This window comes from Mercenaria mercenaria, chromosome 10 (assembly GCF_021730395.1).
Source record: "Mercenaria mercenaria strain notata chromosome 10, MADL_Memer_1, whole genome shotgun sequence".
Taxonomy (NCBI): Eukaryota; Metazoa; Mollusca; class Bivalvia; order Venerida; family Veneridae; genus Mercenaria; species Mercenaria mercenaria.
Genome location: NC_069370.1, coordinates 80,463,725 through 80,480,304, shown reverse-complemented (window position 1 = coordinate 80,480,304; position 16,580 = coordinate 80,463,725). Strand labels below are relative to the sequence as shown.

Here is a 16,580-nt window from a genome sequence, read left to right as displayed (position 1 = left end):
AACAGTTGTGCCAAGTTCCTTCAATATCTCTCGATATATGTCAAAGTAAGACTCACGTGTATTCCAATGGTCCTGCTTGACTGAATATATTTTCATGATTGAAAGGTCAAGGTCGGATGAGCGATTAAGTTCCATCATGACACTCTTTGAAATAATATTGACCATTTGTCACAAAATATCTTTCTTTTTTGCAAATCATGTGATTTTTATTAATACCGTTTTTTGTTGGATGTGTACATATCCGACGCATTTTGGTACTACAATTCTGTAAACTACCAAATTTCGTTGAGTCTAACGCGTTTTGGTAGTGACTACCAAAACGCGTTGCTACCAATTTAAGGTGCAACAATGCTTGATGATATATAGTATACTTACCCCGAAAATTGTGACCCGAACGTACTGATAACGTTTCCCACTTTAGTCTTTTAACTAAAGTAAGAGTTCAGCGCTGCATGGTTTTAATGTATTGTTATATTGGAATAAAATTTGTTTTACAATAACGTCGAAATTCCTCAGAAATTATATCATGTACCCCACCCACCTAATTCATAATTTCAAAATAACATAGGCCTTAAACGCAGTTGGAAAACAATTGATTCCAAATTTGACGCTCGCATGTCAAATTCCTACACAAATCATAGGCGTAGGACCCGGGGGTCAGGGGGGACTGCCCCCCTTAAAGCTAGGATAGTGAGGGGTCGAACTATAGTTTGCCATCTCCCCCTGTCGCCCCCACACCCCACCCCCACCAATATTTTGGAAAAGAGATAAAACTTGCAGTCTAATATAACATTTATTGTTCCTTCTCAAGGGAAGGAACACTTATGGCGAACATGTCACACTTGACTGAGCATGTAATGGATACAAGAGTATCGTCAAAGGAATCCGATTTCCCGTAGGGCGCCGCCATCTTAGACTTATGCATATTCATTACAAATAGCCTCTAACCCAATATGTGTTTACGCAAAATCAATCTTTATTTCAGTCTTTAGTGCAATACAACTACATGAAATATTATCAGAACAACAAGTCACAATAATAAAGTTTAAATCATGTAGACAAACGCAGCGCTATTTGATTGTACATCCAGGGCTTCAACGGAAGAATGTAAGAAAAGGGCACGCTTGATTAGAACAAAACATATTTTGACCGATTAGGTTACACTGCAGACAGTTCAGCGCGTAGTCGTACGCCTATAGAGGTATCGACCTCTCGGTACCAAAATCTATTTTTTAAGTTTTGATATTTCTACGCACCCCCGCCCCGATATTGCAGTTTTAACAGGAACACAATGGTCCATTAGAAATGCATCAGAATAACTTAATGAGCAAGGCAGTCACCTGGCGGAGCAAGACAGTCACCTTCTCCAGTGAGCATCAAAATCATCATTTTCTAGACGATTACAAGATAAGATCAACAAGAAACCGTTTTGACATTTATTTTCAGAGCCTCCCATACCGATCTGATAAGATTTAGTTTTATTGGATTTTTATCCGATTGAAAGATTTTTGAAAATTTCCCTTTAAAATCTGCATCACACAGACGCTTTTCTACCCGTGAGTGACCCCGATCACCACAGTGGCACAACAACAACTTTTCAAATGTCAACAAGCTGAATAATGAAGTACATCATTCTTTTGCTGGTGTTTACCATACACAGCAAGCCTTCAGACATTATTGGTAGTATCCTAGTCACTCCTTGTTTGGTTTACCATAGAAATTACACTACCCCAGATTCGCACGTGAGTAGAACCGCTTTTTGTACCAGTTTTCGCTTTTTTCCTCCACACTTCTGAGTTAAATGGTAATACCATCTGTAAACCAACATACTGAGATCAATGATGTATCCCCTGTAAACCAACGTATGGATTACCATAGGGACTACACTCCTCCCCACCAAGTCACAAGATTTACTGCAACTTGTCCTAGCTGGAGTCCTCTCCAGCCGGTATTGAGGCACTTTGCTAATTTTACTGGCATTCAACAAGCCTTTGTGTCAAATCGTAGTGAACCACCTGCAGAGATCAGTGACGGGCTCACAGTCGCTCCCAGCACTGTTTCCCTTTGTGAGCACAGTCCTCCATATCCTGTCTCCAGGTACTTTGTCATTTTTACCATCCTGCACGATTTTTTGCCATATCATTCCATCTACATGACATTAAACCATCATTAGACCCCCATGAATCAGCTCAGCGACTAATTCTCCTTCTCATCGCTGGCATTGAGCAGAACCCTGGCCCGCCTCACCCACAGAGGTACCCATGTGGAATATGCGACAACGAAGTAGTAGACTTCGGCCAACGTGCCATCGCATGCAATAAATGTGACCAGTGGAACCACAAATCGTGTGTCGGGATGACCACAGAAGTCTATGATCACCTCGCTAACACATCTGATTCATGGTACTGCACAGGTTTTGGAAACCCAAACCATTCAACTGTACTCTATGATATACCGACCTCTATGGCTTATAGTGTTGGTAGCATATACTCATCAGACAGCGACAAGACATGTTCTACTCCTAGCCATACCTCTGCAGCCAGACTAAGCGATTTACACTTTGACTCAACTATGTCATCCATCGGCAGTCCAACAGCAGCATCCTCACCCAAGCCTACCACGCCTAGCAATCATAACAACAAGAAACACTTTTGTATCGTTACAGTCAACTTCCAGAGCATACGTAAAAAGGGCAAGGACATTGTTATCCTTGTGGAGACCATTTCTCCCGACGTAATCATAGGCACGGAAACCTGGTTGAGTAGCGACATCAGCTCATCAGAATTTTTCAATCCCTCTTTGGGATACAACGTGTACAGGAACGACCGGAAATCAGATGCACACGGTGGCGTAATTATAGCTGTGAAGAACAACCTAGAGTTTACGAACGTTACCTCTGGTAGTAACATCGAATTTATCCAGCTACCTAAGAAAAAGCAAATGGTCATCGGAGCTTATTACAGGCCTCCAGATAGAGTTGACGACCAGTATATTCTCAAAACCTATGAGGAGATTTCTGCACTGAGGTCTACTCACAAGAAGGCTGTGTTCATTGTGTCTGGTGACTTCAACGTCCCGGACATCCAGTGGGCAGACAACATCAACATCATCACTGGCAGAATTTACCCACACAGAGTCAGTCAGCGCTTCCTGGATCTGTCACATGACCTTTCCCTTGAACAGATGGTAGACTTCTCCACTTGGAATGAGAATACCCTTGATCTGGTCTTAACTTCCCATCCAGCCTTCATGACACGCTGTAAACCCCCACCACCAATTGGCGTTAGAAGTGATCACGATATAGTTCTTTTCAATACAACGCATGAAGTTACCCGTTCAAGACATCCTAGACGAAAGATACTCCTCTGGAAAAAGATAAACCAAGACAACATCAAGCGAGCATGTTTTGACCTATGTACATCATTCTTGGACCGCCACTTTACAACTTTGGATGACATGTGGTCCACCTTCAAGACCGGACTGCTTGGCATCATTGAGACGCATGTCCCAACAAAGACCAGTTCTTCACGATTTACGCATCCTTAGGTGTCTACAAAGACTCGACGCCTAAGTCGACGCAGGGCAAGAGCCTACAAGAAGGCCAAATCAACCAGTAGCAAGAAGGATTGGGATAAATACAAGTCCTTGAAAGCTGAGACCCAGAGGGAGATGCGCACAGCCCACAATAACTACATCAAAACCACAGTCGATCAGGATTTGACCAATAACTCTAAGCGGTTTTATTCATACATAAAGAGTAAAAAGCAAGAAGCAACTGGCATCTCAACTCTTCTTAGTAACAGCAAAGCTGAGATCCTCAATCATCAATTTCATTCTGTTTACACCAGAGAGGACCTCTCCAGTATTCTTGATCTTGGCCCAAGTAACATACAAGCCATGAAACCTATTAAGATTACAACTCCTGGCGTCGAGAAATTATTGAAAAACCTCAAACCTAACAAAGCCTCAGGACCTGACAGCATCCCGAACAGGCTACTCACTCTTGCAGCTGACGAATTGGCACCAATACTGACATGTATATTCCAAACCTCTTTAGACACTGGATCGGTACCTGCTGATTGGAAAGAAGCCCTGATAACTCCCATCTACAAGAAAGGCCCCCGGAACATCGCCTCTAACTATAGACCAGTTTCCCTCACTTCTGTTGTCAGCAAACTTTTAGAACACATCATCTTCAGCACCGCCATTAAACATCTGACCTCAAACAACATACTTACTCCTAGCCAGCACAGATTCCGCTCAAAACGATCTTGCGAGACTCAGCTCATCTCTACCATCCAGGGTATAGCCAAGAACCTCAAATCCGGAAAAGATCAGGTGAATGTCATACTTTTGGACTTTGCAAAAGCTTTTGACAAGGTCCCATTTCAACGTCTCTTACTTAAGCTAAATTTCTACGGCGTCCGTAATAACACGCTTCAGTGGATATCATCTTTCCTAAATAACAGAACACAACAAGTCATTGTAGAGAAACTTGAAGTTCTTTCAGGAGTACCTCAGGGAACAGTGTTGGGACCCCTCTTATTCCTGGTATACATCAACGATCATCCCTCTGTTTGTCAGTCGTCTCAGAATAGAGAAAAGTGGAAACTTCACAGGTCGCTCAACACGACAAAAACAAAAATATTGCAAGCTCGGTTTGATTGAGCCTGTTCATGGACGGTAGTGGAAATGCATGCTACCATCCACGCCCTCTAGCCCCGGGTTGAGCAAAATTCAACATTTACACATCCTAATAGTATAAAAAGCAATTTTAGAGACACCCGCAAATGTATTCAAACGGCGGTGAACATGGAACCTTCAATGATACACGTGTTGAAGCGTATAATTCCATGAAGAGCGGAGTTTGGTCCCCAGATAAAATAATGGGTTTGCCCCAAACGAGAAAACAATGGGCAGAACTAAACAAACTGGAAATTAGGAAGGGGATCTAAGGTTATGGAGCCTGCGTATCACAAGAACTGCCAAAAGACAAAATTAAAAAGCAGGCAACATATCCAAGGGGTGATTATTCAATACCCAAGGTTATCAAGCGGGAGTATTGGAACCACCCAGGCCGAAATGGTCATGTTGAGAAACTAAACAGTACCAATAACACGACATAAAAGTCGTGCTGAACGATCTGAGAAGATCGAAATATAACAGCCCTGATTGAATGTACGGGGAGACCTTTTACGGCCGCCACACGGCACAAACAACGCCGCTGTGATTACAAAATAGAGAAAAGGGGAAACTTCACAGGTCGCTCAACACGACAAGCCAACCTATTTGATGACGATACGCTTCTATATAAACACATCCGCAATGAGGAAGATGCCACCAAGCTCCAAGAAGACCTCACAGATCTGGAGGCCTGGGAATCCAAGTGGCAGTTGAGCTTCCACCCGGATAAATGTACCGTGCTGAGGATTACAACAAACAAACGTCTCTGTCGGGAGATCAGCTACTATCTCCATGGTCAGGGTCTCCAAGTTAACGACAGGGCCAAGTACCTTGGGGGTAACCCTCAGCGACGACCTTCAGTGGGAGAAGTACACTCAAGCAACAGCAGCCAAGGCATCACGAACACTTGGATTTCTCCGCCGCAACCTGAGAGATTGCAGCAAAGCGGTCCGCGACACCACCTACAAATCAATGGTGCGGCCTACAATGGAATATGCTGCAGCTTCCTGGGACCCTTACAAAGTCCAGCGTCGTGCTGCCAGATACGCATGCAACAACTACACTGACAGGACTCCGGGATGCGTCACAGCAATGGTTAATGGACTCGGCTGGGAACCTCTTCAAGAGCGCCGAAGAATCTTACGATTGACCATGCTCTTTAAGATCTCCTACAACTTAGTGAACATTCCAGAGGAAGCACAGGTTGTCAGAGGCAGCGACAGCAGAACCAGGGGTTCCAGGAGGCTATTTCTCCCATACACGAACGTCACTGTGTATAAGCAGTCCTTCTTTCCCAGGACGATACAGGACTGGAACTGCTTGCCAACCATGGTCACGGACATCTCAGACATCGAGGCTTTCAAGGCTGCTCTCCATGCCTCGGTAGCAGCTCTGCCTCTGTACTCGGTGTAGACAGCTCATGTGTGTACCATAGTTTTAACTGTATATAGTCAACTTTTAACTGTACAGCCTTTAGAGATGTGACTGTCTTGCCCCAACCCAACCGTGGACAAAGTACATTCCAGTTATTGGAGTCCTGTATACGGAAGAAGAAGATTGCTAAAACACATGGGCTTGAGGGGGCCTAGGGCCCATTTGGCCCCTGGACAAGGCTTTGGCATGAATGCACCGGGGATCCCTTGCCAGCCCCCACACCTCACCCCATTTAAAAACCCACTACGACCTATTGACCTACTTTTTTCACTCACAAAAAGCTGACGAAAATCATTCTTGAAATACAGGTAATATACCAGTTTCCATGTGGACTATTTAGGCCATTCCTGAATAAATGTGTTTTGACAACTTCATCTGCAAACTTATTCAGTCACTCACTTATCAACAGTTTCAAAACTATAGATGAATAACTATCTTACACTGTAGAAACAAAATGTAATTGAAATTTCACTAAAATACACTGATTTCTGTACATATTACTACAGGTATTCAATATAATGTCAAGACATTACACACATTGTCTTGACCTAATATATGTCACTGTCAATTTGTAACTAGATACTTGTTATTTCTCATTTTCTTCATGCTAAGCATGTATAATTACCATCATGGAAATACAAAAGAATAAAGTTATTTTTTGGTGCCTCTTTAAACTCGCTCCTACGCATATGTAAATAACATACTTTACCTGTGTACTGATTATATTTATAAATACAGTACAGTTTTCTGAAAATATAGCGACCTTAAAGCACGTATAGTATTTTCATTGGCCGATAAGACTTTTATGGGTTACTGCGTCTGTTGAATATTTGCAGATTTTTTTGCTTTAAAGGGAAGCCATTTTCTTTTTAAGGTAAGCTTTGTCAGTAAATATTTATATCCAAAGCGAGGAAGTTTAGTTTCATGATATATTTTATAGCTGATACCAAATGGGACCAATATAAATGTTTTCACGCTGTTAGTGATACGTCAGTAAATTCCAAATAAATATAAAAGTACATAAATACATGTATTACAAGAGAATGTGTGTTAAATTTTGCTAATATTACGGATTTTACGTTGCTAATGTTCATATCAGTGTAATCAATACTATTTTAGGGCTTAAAGATTATAAATAAAGCCTCTACATTATCTTTCGTCAATGAGTTAACAAAGTAATTGTTTCATGAATAAGAAGTTCGAGTTACCCGTTACAAAGATAGTCGGCATTAAAGCGTGCCTGCATGAATTAAGGAGACGTCACAGCTGAGATAGTGTAGCATTATTACACATATTTTGTATTGAAATTATGTTTCAAATACATGTGCTCATTAGATAAATCCTCAATATCTATGTGAACATAAGGGATGTGTTTTGTATGATTGCATCACTGTGAGTTGCTCTAATTACTGAGAAATGACTGAAACAATAGGAATTCGTACGAGAGATGGATAGACAAAACAACAGTGAGGTAACAATATATTCTTTTATTGTTTTAATGTATGAATTGTAAGCTACAATAAAGAATACCCATTTTATGAAAATCAAGCTGGAAGTTAGAAATATCAGAAAAAAAATAGGTCACGAGTCACCATATACCTATCAAAATTTGTCATTATTTTTCACGAGCTGTCAAAATTATTTTTATCTCTCTATTCTGCAAATGCATTGTTTTTGAAAGTATCTTTGATGGATATTGTAATGTGTAACTTACTTTACATTCCACATTATTATTTGTGCTTGAAATTGCTTTGTTGAGCTCACCGACGTCACATATGAATGTCTATTGTTTTAGTTTATTGTCTCTTATAAATGTATCAAATCTCAATATTAATATTGAAGAATTGTTCCTTTCTGGTAAACAAAGGAAACTATTAGGTTGAATCATGATATAACGGTTTTTGGAAAGAACTGAATATTCTTTGTTTTTTGTTATTCACCAGAAATTCAAAAAGTGACATCATCTTAAGGTATAGATCCATGTTTCGGAGAAAAAAGTCCGAACGCCATCAAATCATAGACAGAAAGCATTGTTTTACATGAAAATTTAACAGCACATAAAACATTTATATCATTTTACAAAACCATTGTCAATTTATTCATATATATATTCCTTTCTGGTAAACAAAGGAAACTATTAGGTTGAATCATGATATAACGGTTTTTGGAAAGAACTGAATATTCTTTGTTTTTTGTTATTCACCAGAAATTCAAAAAGTGACATCACCTTAAGGTATAGATCCATGTTTCGGAGAAAAAAGTCCGAACGCCATCAAATCATAGACAGAAAGCATTGTTTTACATGAAAATTTAACAGCACATAAAACATTTATATCATTTTACAAAACCATTGTCAATTTATTCATATATGTATTGAATTTTGAAAAGGGACTGCTTGAAGGGGCCACACTTCTGGACAGTCAAGCGCCTATAAAAACACATCATTTTTTAAAAAAGCGGTTACCTGTCTTCGTTTTGATGCATTTGCAACATCTTGCGTGTGTTTAGACTTTACATAACTAGGTAAAACATTGTTTTTGACAGTTGTTTACATTTATTTCATTACAAATGACATTCTTAATCAAAGGGGGACAACTCATTTAGAATATTTTAAGTATCCCGCAGATCAGTTAAACATGTATCGGACAGATGAGTTGTGTGTCAAGATGCTGTTCATTCACTAAAAGATCTGTTGTTTTGTGATATACTCCTAAACATTAATAAAATGCAATCCACTTATTACGTTTGATAAGAATTTCCATAAAATTATCACTTTAAAGTCACAACATTTATTAATTTTAAGGAATAATTAACTGGAGTCAAATTTAGGTTTAAATCACTGTGTGTATTCAATTCAAGAAAAGTGTCGTTTATTGAGAGAAACGTGCACGCTATCCTATTAGCTATCGTTGCAGTAAATTAATTCAATACAGAGAGAGAGAGATGACAGACACGGGGGACATCAATGAAATGGAAGCTGAGACTACTGAACATGAGGAAATACGGCGGGAAAACGAACAACTGTTAGAAGAGATAGCTGGATTGTGTAACAGAAGGGACAAAACTGATGTAGAGAAAATACTGCTGCTTGGAAAGATTGGGGCTGGCAAGAGTTCAATTATTAACACAATAATTAAGGCCCTGTCTGGGAAGTACATACCTAAGGCTAAAGTAGGAAAGGGTTCAACACAGTCAAAAACATTTACTTTGGAGAGGTAATACTGACCTTGAATGTGTGTGTTACTTTGGTTTGCTGTTAATATTTGTGTTTCTGTTAATAACTTCTTGAAATGATAGACGAATCTCGTTTTAAAACCCTAAAACGGTACAAAAATTTATCACATGTTCTCATGAGAATCGTTTGTAAGTTATAAATCTGTTTTATAATACAATTCATTTTACACTTAATTCAGGTCTGTAGACTATCAATAAATTGAACATACTAGATTTCTATCGATTGATCTATTCTTTTTATGAAGATACACAAGTTGTGGCGTGAACGCGGAAGATACAGGCAATGTAGAAGAGCTACATATTGCGGAGGAAATATTGCCCCATCTGCCTACCATATTTGACGTTGCGGGAAAGGATAACATCGACAATGAGGATTTGCAGGAAATTCTAGAACTTCTTATCGGAGGTAAAATATGTATATATTTTTAAATTTTCATTTGCCTGTTCCTTTATGAATGCCCCGAATAATTTTTGAGCGACTTTGCACTGTGCTAAATGCCGTTTGTTCATGCATATATGTTGTATTCAGCTCGAGTGGATTTGCCAGGCCTCGGACACAAGGCAATGACCTATTTATTATATCCTTTCCCCACATGTAACGTAATAAAAAATATTAGCGTCAGATGGCCAATTTACGCTTTTTTAGAATCAGCATTTATTATACGACAGTCATTTTGAAAATATGACTGAAATGTCTAGGCCAGCAGCTCTCAAATACAGAAATATCTGATACTTGAGTCTTATACTGACACTTTTAGACAACATCAAAAAGGGCCGTCAGAACGATTTGACAAGGTTCGAAAAATTTCCATATATCCTTGTTTCATTACTGACACCTTTTGGATGTGTGTTTTTTTGCCTGCACAAATATCTTTTCATAGATAGAAAGCTCACATGTCCTACTCAAACCTAGATATTTTCAAATCGTAAGAAAGAGGTGAAAAATTCGATTCTCCATTAGCAAACAATGTCTACTCGCATACTTTTAGACAGGGTGACCCTTGCAGTTGAACCCTGACTGTAGAACAATACAAATACGGTTTAGCCTGCGTAATTTCATTTTCTTCGGGAAAAGCTGTAGGTCGTCTGACGTCAGTTTCTCTGTTGTCAAAAATATACATATTCTTCAAGATTGTATAAAATTGTGTCCTAAGGATACACAAATACTTGTTTATAGTGTTATATCAACCAAAATTGTTTTAGTTATCTTATTTTGTTGGGTTTAACGTCGCACCGACACAATTATAGGTCATATGGCGACTTTCCAGCTTTGATGGTTGAGGAAGACCCCAGGTGCCCCTTCGTGCATTATTTCATCACGAGCGGGCACCTGGGTAGAAACACCGACCTTCCGTATTTTTAAAGCCAGTTAGATTGCTTCCTCAAATGAAGAATTCAACGCCCCGAGTGAGGCTCGAACCCCCATCGACGAGGGGCAAGTGATTTGAAGTCAGCGACCTTAACCACTTGGTCATGGAGGCCCCAACCAGAATTGATTATAATTTTAGACAAATAAGACGGGACACTCATTTGAACATTGGGGCACCATACTTACGTCATTTCTAATTGAATGTTCTTTCCGCATCCGATGGGTGTTGAATTTATGGTTTTGTTTTCGTTAGTAAATACATACAGGCTGATAACTCGTAAGTATATATTAAGAAGAGGTATTCGCACTGCTTTGGTTTCTATGCTTTGATATGCTGTAAATTGTCAAACAAGAGAGCAGGCAATACATTACAAATCTAGCGAGATTATGTAATCTTTATGTATTCATTAAACAGGAAATAAGCAATTCTTGTATCCGTTGCGGAATTCTTGACGACAGTGGATCTGTTTTCTTTGAAGAAAATGCCTTGAAATGTGTATTTCTTGTCAATATAGGCTTATGTTTTGAACAACGTTTGTCGATCCTAAATACTGCAACTAGTATTTCTTTTCTCGTTAAGGTCATATTCCACCGGGAACCAGCATAGAATACCTGGAAGAACTACAGAAGGAACACAAAGTTGGCTCTTTAAAGGAGACAATATTTAAGAAGAGCAGACCCGAATGGTAAATGACCAAAATAGTTTTCGTGCACAGTTGCCGGGAGGTTGTTCCAACAGTTTTGATTCACTGCCTCCAAAAAGTGCTTAAAAAGGCTGACCCAAGAACAGCACAGGCCAAATGTGAGTACAGTATTGGTTCATTTGATTGTTTTTAATCTTTTTAGCTCGATTTACGAAGTATATGGAGAGCTATCCTACACGACCCAGCGTCCGCGTCGGCGTCCGTTCCATGTCTGTAATTACTTAATTGATCTGCTTCGAACTTTAAATATTTATTCCTCATCAACATCCACATCATTTGGCACAAGGGCCATATCTTTCGAACCAATATTTCATGAATTATCCACCTTTTACTTAGAATTTCATGTTAAAGTTTTGGTGCACTTTCACTAATTCTCAGATATAATTACTAAATGGATTGGATTCAAACTTAAAAGATTTGTTCCGCGTCACCACCTACGTCATATGACACAATGTACATAACTCTGGCACCGTATGTCATGAATTATATCCTCTTTTTACTTAGAATTTTAGGTCAATTTTGATGCATTTCTCTATATCACTGTTATTACCAACTGAATTGGATTCAAACTAGTTTAAGATCTTCAGCGCTCTCGGTTTATATACTGGATTTGGACGGGAGCGCTGAAGTGCACTCCGTAGGGAAATCATATCAATAATCGTGCCAGAAATCTGACACGCTCGCGTTTGTACATTTTAAAAGAAATTGGCAGCAGCACTTTCTGATCAGTTAATATATAATAAAATCTACCATTGTGCTACATTTTACGCATTAAAACCCATAATTGATGGCAGAACTACCTGACAATTTCGAACTGGTCTGAAACGTTTACTCTACGCCGCCATCTTGCTCCTTTGAAATACGAGACTGACCTTTCACCCGCGCGAACCGCTAAGAGAGCACTCACATGTGCCGCTTCGTATTTGAAGTTGCATCAGCATCCCGGTGGCACAAAAACTTGGGAAAATGGTTATTTTTTATTGAAATTGATTTGAATTATTACTTTCATAGATAAATCCTTAAGAAAACTTGTATGTATAAATCATTTCTTTTGTTAACAAGGTGCTCTATATGTATATTTTTAGCGGCTCGCGCTGTTACGTCATGCGAGAATCTCGTTGTAGCTATTCAACAATGGCCGCCGAAATGATGCTGATCTAACAGTGACTTGTAAAAATCGGCGATTTTATTGTAAGATTTGCTTGCAGAATTTGATAAATGGTGTTAACTGATGTAGAAGTGATTACTTTATCAAGATACCCATACATCTTCGTTCAAAATTTCAGTTGACTACGTTTGCGACGAAAAGTTGGACAACTTTTTATTTTGGTATGGTAGGCCTGTTCCAAAACTCTAAAGCCGCAACTATGAAAAAACAAAATATAAAAAAGCGGCATTTAGAGTTTTGGAAGCCAGGACTAGATTCAAACTAAAAATAGTTGTTCCGCATCATCATCCGCATCATTTAACACAAGCGCCGTAACTCTTACACCAATATGAATTATGCCTCCTTTTTTTTAAGATTTCATATTAAAGTTTTGATGCACTTTCACTCTATCCATGTTATTACCAAATAGATTTGATTCAAACTTAAAATTATTCAAACTTTCTGGTTAATTTTTGTGCACTTTCACTATATCTTTGTTATTACTTAATGAATTTTATTAAAACTTAATTTAGTTGTTCTACATCATCATCATCATCATGACATCATCATCTGGTGCAAATACTTAATGAATTATGTTCCTTATTTCCTTTAGAATTTCAGTTTAGTTTTGAATGTTTTCACCATATCTTTATTGTTTGAAAATGGATTTGATTCAAACTTTAAATGGTTGTTTCACGTCACCACTTACATCATATGACAACAAGGTCCATAACTCTGGCATCAATATGTTATGAGTTGTGCGCTGTTTTTACTTAGAATTTCAGGTTAGTGTTTTGATACAGTTTTGCTCTATTTCAATTATTGCTAAATAAATTTGATTCAGACTTAAAATAGTTGTTCCACATTAGCAACATGATGTGATACATGATGCATAACTCTTGCAGAAGATTTCCATGAATTATTCCCCTTTTATACTTAGTTAAAGTTTTGATTCACTTTACCTCTATCTCTGTTATTACTATACATTTGAAACTGTACAATATCTTCATCCATATTAGGGTCATTAAACTCTAGTGGCAGCTCCTGCTTTCTCAGATGTGCCCAATTTCACTATCCAGCATCGAAATAGTCGAGAGCGCTGTTTCCTCTGTCAGCTCTTGTTTTGTTGAGCTGTGTAATACATTTGAAACAAATTTAAACGCATCGACTGAAATAAGATTCCATCCTTTTAACTTATAAACAAACATGCGGCAAATGGTAATAAAAGACAAACATCATAATGATATTTAAAAAGTCAAATTAAAATCAATTAAAGGCTGCGCAAAATGTATAAAACTGTAAACGAACATAGGTTCCCATGCCAATTAGCAGCACGTAAAAAATATCACTTTAAATGAACGTATTTTTCAGGTAAGTTGTAACGAAAAGAATCTCTAGAGGGACCGAGTTTGATCTGTATCTTTGTGCATTGTATATCAGTTCGTCAGCGTATGCACAAAAAATCAAGAATCTTAAATAATTTCAGATACTGCAGACATTTATGTCGTTATAACAAAGTTTGACATTGTGAGGGGTCTTGACAAGTGCCATTGGTCTTCGGACGAGCCACAAATATCTGAGAGGAGTTCCAACAGGTTGAAAGGGCAATTGAAAAGCAATTCAGTCTCCAAGGTGCGTTAGAAGACAACCGGACACGCTGGGTCAGTTATGCTGATGGGACTGGTATCGATAATCCATACATAGACAACATCGCGCTGAAGTTTGTTAGGCGCATGGTCATGCCCAGAAATCAACAGCCCGATCCCGTGAAACCCGTGATTACAGCATGGACAAAGATGGAACTTAAAGCGAAAAGAACCTGTCTGAAAGCCAGACATTTTCTTACTGAACAAAATTTCACATTTAGTTTTACTCATTTGATTATCATGTTTGCAGTATTAATTGCTGCGATTGTGATTATGTACTACGTGTTTAAGATATTAAATTCTTCGCCAGAATTTAACACACATACCGGAGATGTTCCGGGTTCTTCTCGGCACAGTGCCGAACCTCAGCTGGATGATGAGGATGATTATTAACTGGATGAATAATTGTTTTATAGATATTGACGTAGAAATAAAATATAGTAAAACTCCCTTGCTGTTGTACTGCACTATATGGAATATGCATTCAAAGACACATTTCTTCACCATTTTTGGGGGTAGTTTTTACGTTCTTTCCTGTTAACATATATGTTCACTAATTACAGACTTCAGACGTTAATGAATTTCTAAAAGTCGAAATAAATGAATAGTTTTCTTTTCAAATCGTCTTCGGTAATAATGACTGTTTTTGTTTCTTTTTCATTCCAGTTTTTCCCTACAAATATCCTGTTCGGGTTTGTATATCTTTCTATACTTAAATATACCTACGTTTAAAGTCAATGTGAATTTCTTGACAAACATATGAGCAATCCCAACATAACGACGATAAGATTTACAGACACACAATTACATAATTTCACTATTGGTTCTTAAATTACGGAGCTCGGCTCCTCTAAACAAATGAAGTGACAAATAGAACTACCTTTTATTGCCAATAGATATGATAGTACATTTATCAATCATACCTAGGAATGTTATTTTAAAACTACTTGATTTCGGTTATATAACTAACAGTATAATTCAATGTTTTAGCTAGAATCACCAAACTTCACACTATTTATAATTACCGTATGATCATTATTAACAAGTAATATCCCTTTTGACCCAGTAAAAGCAGAGTTTATTCCTTCGTGGTTTAGTAAAAATAGGGTTTTGACTGTATCTGAGTAACCTATAGATGGACCTTCATGAAACTTCAAACAAATGTAGTCATTGTAGGGCGGTGGTGCATGCGCATCTTCCGTCGGGATCTCTTCAGTAACTGCCGAGTTATTGCCCTGTTTTTATATCTTTTGGAATATCCTTCACCTAATTCACGGAACAGTCTTTTCGGCGAGTGATATAAATTATCTGAATTTCCTTGTTCCGTAATGTCTTGACGTTGTTTCAGCAATCTGTGCCGAACTATCGACCGGTCCATAGTCCAAACTAGGGACTGGTGCTCTATGTAAGGTGTCATGCTCTTAGAGACTGTATTATACATTGTTTAAAGCAGCACACAATCTACTCTGTTATTGTTGTTTTTGACAGAGAAACTGTTGATACACATCGTGTTCAGTTCAACGTTCAACAAAATTGAAATAATCTGCTCCAGACTTTGAAAGATCGGAAGCGGCAACGGAATAACGGTTACTCTGTAATTGTGACTGTTTTCTAACAAAGCTTGATTAGCTGATAAGTGTGCTTGCATAACAATATTCAAATTACTGTTGCTTGCAGGTGGCTTGTTTTAAAATATTCGATGGAGTTTGAGACATTTTAATTGAAACATAGAAAAAATGCATGCTAATATATTTCTGTGTTTAATCTAGGCACACAAAGTGACTTTGACGTACTTTTGAGAAGATAAACCCCACTTACTGCCCCGGGTTAATAGATGTACTCTGTCTACTTAAAGTAACACCATCAATTAAAGGTGGTCAATCGAATTTGCGTCATTCTACCGAGTATTTTTGATCTTTTATATATGATCATATTCACTGGGATCTTATGACGTGCTAAATAGTCACTGGAGGTGTATCTATAATTATTTTTTTTTGTGAGCTGTTTGTCCATTCTAGATAAAGCATGTTTAGTATAGGACTAAACTTTATAGCCCTAAATGACATTGGAATGACAGGAATAAAAAGACAACTGTATTACATTTGTCAAAGTTTTGCACTTGTATGTATTTCGCATTCATTCAGTCATTCAATAGAAATGCATTCTATTAATAAAATACATGGCTAATATTAGTTTCCTTTCTTGTCAACAAATTAGTTCTAAAGTACAAGAAAGTTTCAAATTTGCTTACTTGCCCAAGGTGTATAAATCTCCTATTAGCTATAGAATTTGAAGGTCTATTAAACAAGAAACCAGATAGTTTTGCATATTTCCACCGTAAATGAAGTTGATTACAAAGAAAA

At 38.1% G+C, this 16,580-nt stretch overlaps 1 protein-coding gene across 4 annotated transcripts; it reads left to right on the top strand.

Annotated features, from left to right (window-relative positions):
- Nucleotides 1–708: 708 nt before the first annotated feature.
- LOC123561157 (uncharacterized) lies at nucleotides 709–14,838 on the top strand. 4 transcript variants are annotated; one of them, XM_045353379.2, is made up of 5 exons: nucleotides 6,900–6,991; nucleotides 9,033–9,332; nucleotides 9,597–9,757; nucleotides 11,301–11,522; nucleotides 14,058–14,838. In XM_045353379.2, the coding sequence occupies exons 2-4, from the start codon at nucleotides 9,061–9,063 to the stop codon at nucleotides 11,408–11,410; spliced, it is 543 nt and encodes a 180-aa protein (XP_045209314.2). In that variant the 5' UTR covers nucleotides 6,900–6,991; nucleotides 9,033–9,060; the 3' UTR covers nucleotides 11,411–11,522; nucleotides 14,058–14,838. The 4 variants fall into 4 exon arrangements, with proteins under 4 accessions (XP_053372574.1, XP_045209314.2, XP_053372575.1 ...); XM_053516600.1 differs by lacking the exon at nucleotides 6,900–6,991 and adding an exon at nucleotides 7,021–7,588 and having other exon boundaries at nucleotides 9,051–9,332; XM_045353380.2 differs by lacking the exon at nucleotides 6,900–6,991 and adding an exon at nucleotides 7,021–7,588.
- The last annotated feature ends 1,742 nt before the right edge of the window (nucleotides 14,839–16,580 follow it).